This window comes from Triticum urartu, chromosome 3A, assembly GCF_056163025.1.
Source record: "Triticum urartu cultivar PI428250 chromosome 3A, HENAU_Tu73, whole genome shotgun sequence".
In the NCBI taxonomy this organism is placed as follows: Eukaryota; Viridiplantae; Streptophyta; class Magnoliopsida; order Poales; family Poaceae; genus Triticum; species Triticum urartu.
In genome coordinates, this window is record NC_141875.1 from 68,531,108 (window position 1) to 68,540,970 (window position 9,863).

Below are 9,863 nucleotides of genomic sequence, written 5' to 3' on the forward strand. Positions count from 1 at the left end.
CATGCTCTAACCATTGGTAAAATCTTACATCATGTCAGGTAATAGGAATATTAGCCATTAATTATTGAAAATATATATAACGTAATAATATTAGCCGTTAATTGTCAAAAAATAAACATTAGCCATTAATTGTCAGAAAAAAATGAATATTAGCCATTTTAAAATTTTGGGGCTCTTGTGACAACTGGGTCCTCCCCCGGGGGGCAACTTTGACAACCGAATGATTTCACACCAGTATATATACTGCCATATTTTTGCCTATATATAGCCCCAAGACCAGCCAGGATCACCACACCCAGCTCTACCTTGCGAGCGCATTCACATTCTTGAGCTGTTCTAGCTTTGCTCCTTGCCATTGCATTGCGTTGCGAGCTTTCAACCTCGAAAGAGTCCTGCTCCATTGCTTGTCACTCCAAGGCGCAAAGACCATGGGCGGCATGCTGTTGCCCGCTGCTTCCTCGCCTCCCCTGTCGCGGGTGGCGACCTCCAGCGCCCACGGCGAGGACTCCCCCTACTTCGCCGGGTGGAGGGCCTACGACGACGACCCCTACGACGCCGTCACCAACCCCGGCGGCGTCATCCAGATGGGCCTCGCGGAGAACCAGGTCTCCTTCGACCTCCTGGAGGGGTTCCTCAGGGAGCACCCGGAGGCGGCCGGGTGGGGCGGCGCCCGCCCCGGCTCCGGCGTCGCCAGCTTCCGGGACAACGCCCTCTTCCAGGACTACCACGGCCTCAAAACCTTCCGGAAGGTACGTCGTTGATGCACAAGAGCATGTGTGCTCTGCTTTATCTTGCTTGTCTCCGACGGCGTGGACTGATCTTTGTGGCGGTCCGGTGCCCTTTGCTTGCAGGCGATGGCGAGTTTCATGGAGAAGATAAGGGGCGGAAAGGTGAGGTTTGACCCTGACCGCATCGTGCTCACCGCCGGCGCGACGGCGGCCAACGAGCTGCTCACGTTCATCCTCGCCAACCCGGGAGACGCGCTGCTCATCCCTACGCCGTACTACCCGGGGTAAGCAACAAGCCAACCAACCAGAGCAAGCCACTACTGTTCCATTGCCCGTGCTCTTGTCCTGACATGCATGGCGCCCTGCAGGTTTGATCGGGACTTGCGGTGGAGGACGGGGGTGAACATCGTGCCCGTGCACTGCCACAGCTCCAACGGCTTCCAGGTCACGGTCGCCGCGCTCGAGGCGGCGTACGAGGAGGCCGCGGCGGCGGGGGTGAGCGTCCGCGGCGTCCTTCTCACGAACCCGTCCAACCCGCTCGGCACGACGGTGGAGCGGTCGGCGCTGGAGGACGTCCTCGACTTCGTCGTGCGCAAGAACATCCACCTCATCTCCGACGAGATATACTCCGGCTCCGTGTTCGCCGCGCCGGACCTCGTCAGCGTGGCGGAGCTCGTCGAGTCGCGCGGCGACGACGTCGCCGGGCGCGTGCACATCGTGTACAGCCTCTCCAAGGACCTGGGGCTCCCGGGGTTCCGCGTCGGCGTGGTGTACTCGTACAACGACGCGGTGGTCACGGCCGCGCGGCGCATGTCCAGCTTCACGCTCGTGTCGTCGCAGACGCAGAAGACGCTCGCCGCCATGCTCTCCGACGCCGCGTTCGCGCAGGAGTACATCCGCACCAACCGCGAGCGCCTCAGGGTGCGGCACGACCACATGGTGGCCGGGCTGGCCCGCTCCGGCGTGCCGTGCCTGCCCAGCAATGCCGGGCTGTTCGTGTGGATGGACATGCGGCGGCTGCTCCGCGACGGCGGCGAGGCCACGGTCGCCGACGAGCTGCGGCTGTGGGACCTGATGCTGCGCGAGGTGAAGCTCAACATCTCGCCGGGGTCGTCGTGCCATTGCTCGGAGCCCGGGTGGTTCAGGGTGTGCTTCGCCAACATGAGCCTGGACACGCTGGACGTTGCACTGGCGAGGATGAGCCGCTTCATGGACAGGTGGAACAAGGCGACAACGCTGCAGGAACAGCACTAGACCAAATCTTCAAACAAACAAAAAAGATACATACACTAGACAAAGTAAAAGTAAATTTTTGTGGCAAATCCATTGCCATTGTAATCAATTGAGGAAGTACGTAACCGATCCTGGTGACACATCAATTTTGTATGGGGATTTTTTTTCTCTCGAACAGAGAGATGGTATCCCATACTATTATATGTAAGAGTGGTTCATTCTTGGAATAAGTCTTCTTTGCAATCTTAAACTATTAGCTTGGTTCACTTAACCCTTGAAAAATAATTTGTCCTCACTCAACCTCCTAATCTTTTTCTATCCACTCTGATTTGTTTCAAAAATCAGCAAATCTCTTCATTTCTTATTAAAAATAGATACGAGTATGCCATACATACAACATCCTTTGTCCGATTTTGGTACAAACCTACCGATCACACCGTCCATGAATAGGCAAAGTGCAATCCCAACCATTTGATTGTCTGTCGTATAGAGATCGTAGGATAAAATATCATATGTGGAGTAGTTGCAAAAAAAAATATGAAAAAATATCACACATATGACAAAATTACAATAATGCACCCCAATGTTGTCGCAATAATATCTTTTAAGATAGTTAGATATTCATCTTTTGATCTCACCAAAATAGGTTTTCGCTATTTATGAAGAAACCTGGAAAATAACTAATTTTAAATCAATGGTAACAAACCATTGGATCCAAGCATCTAGATCCACGCAAATATAAAATCACGACAAATGTTTTATCAAACGGCAATCGATGTGGATTGTGGATAGAGAAAACTATTTCTAAGTTGACTCGGCTATAGTTGCTCCCTATCAAAATGGGGGATCTCAGTCGTGGCACCGATGTAGAAATCAAAACAATGTTAACACTAGCATCGCAAATGAAACAAAAATGCTACGCATACGGAATCCAACTTACCGGCAGATTTCCTCCAACCTCAATGTTTTTCCGTTGAGAGCATATTTACCCCAAAACATTCATTAAGAAAACCACCATCACTGCATATGTCCAATAAAGGAAAGTTTGTGAGATTTCACCCTAGCCAGATAGAGTTCGAAGATTGTTAGGAAAATGGGTTATAAAGTTGGATACATAGGCAATCGAGAGGCTCAAAGTGTTTGAGATATCTTGCGATCGAGTATGGTGGTCGCTGTGGCTGGGCATATGCTGCGTCTAGTGGTTTTGCACATGTACATTAGTTTGTGGGCTTTTGTATCCTCTAAACCCTTTTCTCTACCCCTAGTTTTGTTTCTTTTGTGTTTCTTTTTTTTTTTGCTTGGTTTCCCTTAATTAACAAAGATGTATATGATTTTCTGCTCCGGTTTCCCTCGTTAAGTGGATCAACTCTTCTCTTCTTAATGCAATTGCGAGAACTCCCGGCCGTCTGGTGTGGTCCCGTAAAAAGAGGGCAAAGTCTAAGTGCCGACTTTGTGCGCTATTATCGGATCCATCTAAGTTACTAGCAAAAATAAAAAAAACGGATCCATCTAAGCAAGGACAAAACATGGATTTTGAACTCAAAAAATTCAGCGTTCGCCATCTACATCAGTGCCACCGACTGGCACATCCCTAGCCAAATCCCCATTGTCATGGTCACGACGGCGGCCCTCTCAACAAACCACCACCGTAGGGTGGTCGTCAAGGCACCAGCCATCTCCCGAACACTGTAGCATCGCGTCGTTAGGTCGGCGCGCGCGCGGGACGCGGGAGCGTGTGGAGTGTTCTCTTCAGTTCAGTTTGTCCTCGGGTGCACACGGCAGGTGTTCCACGCACGTAACGCGCCATCCACTCTCGGCCTACGCTGCTAAAGCTAGCTTGTTCCAAGTCTTTCTAGAGTTCCCAGTGAACTAGCTAGCTGTGTGGACTGTGGCGTACTACAGCATAGGTAGGTGAGATAAAATTGGTAGCACACCACCTATATGAGACCAGGAAACAAAAACGGTCTGATGAGCAGAGAGACGTACGTACGTAACGTACACTTTCGATGATTGGCACGGGGACAGGCCAGGCTGGACCGGTGCTCGACAATGGCAAGACAAGAAGGGCACGGGAACAAGATAGAAGGGAGAGATCCCCTCGCCCAAGGCACACAACACGTCGGAAAGGCAGCAGCGATCTTCCTGTGTCCCCAGCATCTGCGCGCCAGCTTGGCCGCGGATCACACACCTCATCACTCGCACTCGCCAGTATACGACACTTCTCCTTAACACCATTACATAACAGCTCATTATGGGACAGGAGGCTCTGGGGATCCCGGGCTTGTCTGTGGAGCGCTAATGGCGTGATCGATCCGGCCAAGCACCACGGTTACATTAACGGATACTGCTGGCGATCGTGCTAGCAGAGTATGAACAAACCCATCGCGGTGCTTAGTTAGCTAGGCGCCGAGGTTAGGTGCGTTCATGCCGGGCATGGCATATGCACCGTTGGCTAAAAGCGTCGCCACCGGCATGATCGATCTGCATACGTGTGAACTGTTAGAATAGGATACGTAGAGGTAGTCAGATATGTTTTAAACTTGTTCTGGTTCTATCTCTTCTTCTGTTCTTCTTCTCCAAGTCTGTCTCTCGTTGTAATCTGGAAGTCCTAGCGATATTCCAAGCATTGTAAGCCACGGCAACTCTTCTATAAATATACATGCGGTCCGAGCAAAGGGTTTAACGCTTCCTATCAAATTTTACATGGTATCAGAGCCCTTCCTCTCGTACGTCTAGTTTTCCCTGAGAGATCGATCTAATTGATCGAGAGAGAAATCTGAAACCTATCCAGCGAGAGACATCGAGAGAAAACATGTCAGGCACCAATGCCAGCACCGCTGCCTCCACCATCGCCGCCACCAATACCGTCCTGATTGAATCCACCACGAGCGCCTTGTCCACCCAATCTGCACCATCCACCTATGCACCTTCTTCCACCTTCAGCAGCGTCTCCTCTCTCGGGTCTCCTCCATCTGAGAAGCTCACGAGGACGAACTTCCTCCTCTGGAAGGCCATCGTGCTACCCCAAATAAAGGGAGCACAGATGGAACACTTCCTCGACGCCGCAAGCCTGGCGCCCCCTCCTACCATCACCGTCACCAAAGATGGGAAAGAGGAGCAAGTCTTCAACTACGCCCGGTCGATCTGGTACGCCCAGCAGCAACAGGTACAAGGATACCTTATGGGGTCTCTGTCACGTGAGATTCTTGCGCAGGTCGCTACTCTTCAGACGCCGGCCGAGGTGTGGAGTGCCATCCACGCCTCCTTTGCTGCCCAGACGCAAGCACAGATCGTCAACACCCGCATCGCCCTTGCCAATCTGCACAAAGGGAGCATGGGCATGCCTGAGTATCTGGCGAAGATCAAGGCCTTCGCCGATGAGATTACCTACACCGGCGATCCCCTCTCTGAAGGAGAGCTAACCTCCTATGTGCTCAAAGGGCTGGACATCGAGTATAACCCGATGATCTCAGCCCTGGCTGCACGCATTGAGCCGGTGACCGTCCAAGAGCTCTACAATCAGTTGCTAAGTTTTGAAGCCCGTATGAATCTGCTACAAGGTAACAACATCCGCCAGTCTTCGGTTAATTCTATCTCACGTGGACGCGGCACTGGAAGTCGAGGCCGTGGTCACCGCGGTCACCAACAGGGGCGCGGACGCGGCAACAGCAACAACAGCGGGCATGGGCGCGCCAACAACTCTGGCCCACGCTGCTCCGGCGCCTCCTACTCCAACACCAGGCCGCGCTGCCGGCTTTGCAAGAAACCAGGGCATGAGGTGAAAGATTGCTGGCACCGCTACGACGAAGATTATGTGCCTGAAGAGCGCCATGTAGCTGCAGCCATCAGGGAGCAAGAAGAAGCTGGCGAAACCGTCTGTTATGCTGATTCTGGAGCTACAGATCATGTCACTAGCGAATTGGAGAAGCTTGCAAACCGAGAGAGATATTATGGCAATGATCAGATAAATACCGCCGCAAGTGGAGGAGGTATGGACATATGTCACATTGGTCAATCTTCTATTAATTTCCCTAATATTAAACGTGATCTTCTTGTAAAAGATGTTCTTCATGTCCCTCAAGCCAACAAAAATCTTGTTTCCATGTCCCGTTTGTCCGCTGATAATAATATCTTTTTTGAAACTCATCCCAAGTATTTTTTCATTAAGGATCGGGCAACGAGGGAGCTCCTCCATCATGGTAGATGCATCGGTGGTCTATACCCTATCACATCAAGAGCTTTTAGCCGCAAGCGTCCTCGCCAAGTCTACTCCATCGTCAAGCCATCTTTAGAGAGGTGGCATCAAAGATTAGGTCATCCTTCATTTAAAATAGTTGATCAAGTAGTGAATAAAGGCAATCTTAAATTGTCTAGTCGTGAGAATAAAGAGTCTGTTTGTGATGCTTGCCAATGTGCCAAGAGTCACCAACTCCCCTATCCTAGATCAAATAGTATGTCTCATGCTCCGTTGGAACTGATATTCAGTGATGTATGGGGTCATGCCAGAGATTCTTTTGGAAGAAAGAAATATTATGTTAGCTTCATTGATGATTATAGTAAGTTTACATGGATATACTTGCTTAAGTTCAAATCCGAAGTCTTCTCTGTCTTCCAAGAATTCCAAAAACTTGTTGAACGTCAATTTAACAAGAAAATCATTACAGTCCAGAGTGACTGGGGAGGAGAGTATGAGAAGCTCAACTCTTTCTTCAGAAGCATAGGCATTGAGCATCATGTTTCGTGTCCACATGCACACCAATAGAACGGTTCTGCTGAACGCAAACACCGTCATATCGTTGAAGTAGGGCTTTCTCTTCTTGCTCATGCATCTATGCCTCTAAAATATTGGGATGAAGCATTCATTGCTGCCACCTATCTCATTAATCGTTTGCCTACTAAAGTTATTGGGAACATAACTCCTTTAGAACGATTGTTTCATCAAAAGCCAGATTATAATTCTCTCAAAGTTTTTGGTTGTGCATGTTATCCTAATCTTCGTCCATACAATCGCCACAAACTCGAGTTTCGCTCTACTCAATGCGTCTTTCTTGGCTATAGCAATCTTCATAAGGGATACAAGTGTCTAGAAGTTTCAACTGGACGCATCTACATCTCTAGGGATGTCATTTTTGATGAAACTATTTTTCCTTTTGCCAAACTTCACCCAAATGCGGGAGCTCTTCTTCGAGCAGAAATCTCTCTTCTCTCGGATCCTTTGACATGTCCTGATCACGGGGGAGAATTAATAGAACATGATCATGTGTCTATTCCAGAAAAAATTCGAATACTAATGAAAACAATGCAGCAGCACCTGGCTATGATTTTATGTGTGCAGAAGAGGACAAAACCGGCGCTGGATCCGAGGCTGATTTGGCGCAGGACTGTAGCTCCAGGGAAGGCGCCCGATCCCAGGTGGATATTCCTGCAGTTCGCCGTACATGGCGTGCAGCGACGCCTTCCGCGTCTCCTGTGACGCCAAGTGGCAGGGCGAGCCCACCAGCCGAGCCAGTGGCCGACCGAGACATAGGCGTGGACCCAGATGGTGCGGGGTGCAGCCCACCTGCACGCGCCACGCGGGAACCGGCGCGCTGTGTGGCCGACAGCCCGACCGAACCGGGACCCGCCGACAGCCCTATGCGGAGATCCCCTGCTGGGGCGCCTGGTGCGAGGAAGATCTCCCCGGATCGCGCGCTCTCCTCGGATCTGGAGCCCTGTGGCGCTGCAGTCCAGGATGATTTGGCCGGATCTTCTGCGGTCGACTCTGGAAATCCTGAAACTACAACAGCTGCTACATGTGGGTCACCTGAAATTCATCAGCGCCATACCAGGTCAAAATCTGGAGTGTTCAAGCCTAAGGAATACAAGGATGGTACAGTAAGGTATGACTCTCGCAAATATGCTTTTCTCACAAACTCGGGTGAACCTACTCATTTAGCCGAAGCACTTGCTCACAAAGAATGGAAAGGGGCTATGGACAATGAATATCAAGCGCTCATGAAAAATAAAACTTGGCATCTTGTACCACCAGAAAAGGGAAGGAATTTGATTGACTGCAAATGGGTCTATAAGATTAAAAGGAAGTCTGATGGAAGTATAGATAGATACAAAGCTAGATTGGTTGCAAAAGGGTTTAAACAAAGGTTTGGAATTGACTATGAGGATACCTTTAGCCCTGTTGTTAAGGCAGCTACTATTCGACTTGTATTGTCTATTGCTATTTCCAGAGGATGGAGTTTACGCCAACTAGACGTCCAGAACGCGTTTCTTCATGGTGTTCTTGAGGAAGAAGTGTTCATGCGGCAACCACCAGGGTATGAAAACAAGAGCACACCTCATTTTGTTTGTAAATTGGACAAAGCTTTGTATGGCTTAAAACAAGCTCCAAGAGCCTGGTACTCCAGGTTAAGTACTCAGTTACAACAACTTGGTTTTGTTCCAAGCAAGGCAGATACCTCACTATTCTTTTATCACAAAGGCAACATCTCTATGTTTGTTCTTGCCTATGTTGATGATATAATTGTTGCTAGTTCCAGCTCAGAAGCCACTACCCGCCTGCTTCGTGATCTTAATGTGGAGTTTGCACTTAAGGATTTGGGTGATCTTCACTATTTTCTTGGTATAGAGGTAAAACAGATCAAGGATGGAATACTTCTTACACAAGAGAAATACACCACAGATATTTTAAGAAGGGTAGGACTGGAACATTGCAAACCGGTTAGTACACCACTCTCCACTTCTGAGAAACTTACAATTGAAGGAGGTGAGTTACTTGGACCGAATGATGCAACAAACTATAGGAGTGTTGTTGGTGCTCTACAATACTTAACGTTGACTAGACCTGATATTTCATATTCTGTCAACAAAGTATGTCAGTTCTTGCATGCACCTAGTACAGTTCATTGGACTGCAGTAAAAAGAATTTTGAGGTATCTAAAGTTCACAGTGGGACTTGGAATAAAGATTGTTAAGTCATCATCTTTGCTAGTTAGTGCATATTCAGATGCTGACTGGGCAGGATGCCCTGATGATAGAAGGTCTACTGGTGGATTTGCTGTGTTTCTGGGATCAAACCTTGTGTCATGGAGTGCAAGGAAACAGGCTACTGTATCAAGATCAAGCACTGAAGCAGAATACAAGGCTCTTGCAAATGCAACAACTGAGGTCATGTGGATTCAGACCCTTCTATATGAATTAGGGATCAAAATTCCACAAGCTGCAAGGTTATGGTGTGACAACATTGAGGCTACCTATCTTTCTGCAAATCCTGTGTTCCATGCACGTACAAAACACATAGAGGTTGATTTCCACTTCGTGAGAGAAAGAGTAGCACAAAAGCTACTTGACATCAAGTTTATTCCTACAGGAGATCAACTCGCCGATGGCTTCACTAAACCACTTACTACAAGGAGATTGAACGAGTTCAAATACAATCTAAGCCTAGAGAAATTTTCATAGGTTTGGATTGAGGGAGGATGTTAGAATAGGATACGTAGAGGTAGTCAGATATGTTTTAAACTTGTTCTGGTTCTATCTCTTCTTCTGTTCTTCTTCTCCAAGTCTGTCTCTCGTTGTAATCTGGAAGTCCTAGCGATATTCCAAGCATTGTAAGCCACGGCAACTCTTCTATAAATATACATGCAGCCCGAGCAAAGGGTTTAACGTTTCCTATCAAATTTTACATGAACAAGTTCACGGAGCACGCCAGCCTGTTGGCTGTTCCGCTAGCTAGCTGCGTGCGTGGAGACGACGAGCGCACACTTGGCCGTCCCTGGAGCGGCAGGCTGTACTGTCGCGCCAAGGAATATGTCCGTCCAGGGTTCAGCACGTTAAGCCATGCCAATGTCGTGTGGGACAGCAGCAGTAACGCTTTCGGAATATGTTCTTGTCTCGCAAGAAACCAAG

General features: G+C 49.0%; 2 protein-coding genes and 1 pseudogene across 2 annotated transcripts; all 3 read left to right on the forward strand.

Annotated features, from left to right (window-relative positions):
* Positions 1-286: 286 nt before the first annotated feature.
* On the forward strand, positions 287-2,214 carry ACS7 (1-amino-cyclopropane-1-carboxylate synthase 7). The gene is made up of 3 exons (XM_048711707.2): positions 287-749; positions 852-1,012; positions 1,097-2,214. Exons 1-3 carry the CDS (start codon positions 429-431, stop codon positions 1,980-1,982), a joined length of 1,368 nt encoding a protein of 455 aa, XP_048567664.2. The 5' UTR covers positions 287-428; the 3' UTR covers positions 1,983-2,214.
* A 2,559-nt stretch (positions 2,215-4,773) lies between these two features.
* LOC147978608 (uncharacterized) lies at positions 4,774-9,416 on the forward strand. The gene is made up of 2 exons (XM_087514818.1): positions 4,774-5,950; positions 7,297-9,416. The coding sequence occupies exons 1-2, from the start codon at positions 4,774-4,776 to the stop codon at positions 9,414-9,416; spliced, it is 3,297 nt and encodes a 1,098-aa protein (XP_087370944.1).
* Positions 5,362-5,500, forward strand: LOC125549701 (small nucleolar RNA Z247; annotated as a pseudogene).
* Positions 9,417-9,863: the final 447 nt, after the last annotated feature.

Coding starts and splice junctions, on each gene's coding strand:
- ACS7 (XM_048711707.2), top strand. CDS start 429: ATGGGCGGCATGCTGTTGCCCGCTGCTTCCTCGCCTCCCCTGTCGCGG. Junction 750..851: donor GCCTCAAAACCTTCCGGAAG/GTACGTCGTTGA, acceptor CTTTGCTTGCAG/GCGATGGCGAGTTTCATGGA. Junction 1,013..1,096: donor CCTACGCCGTACTACCCGGG/GTAAGCAACAAG, acceptor GGCGCCCTGCAG/GTTTGATCGGGACTTGCGGT.
- LOC147978608 (XM_087514818.1), top strand. CDS start 4,774: ATGTCAGGCACCAATGCCAGCACCGCTGCCTCCACCATCGCCGCCACC. Junction 5,951..7,296: donor TACCGCCGCAAGTGGAGGAG/GTATGGACATAT, acceptor TTATGTGTGCAG/AAGAGGACAAAACCGGCGCT.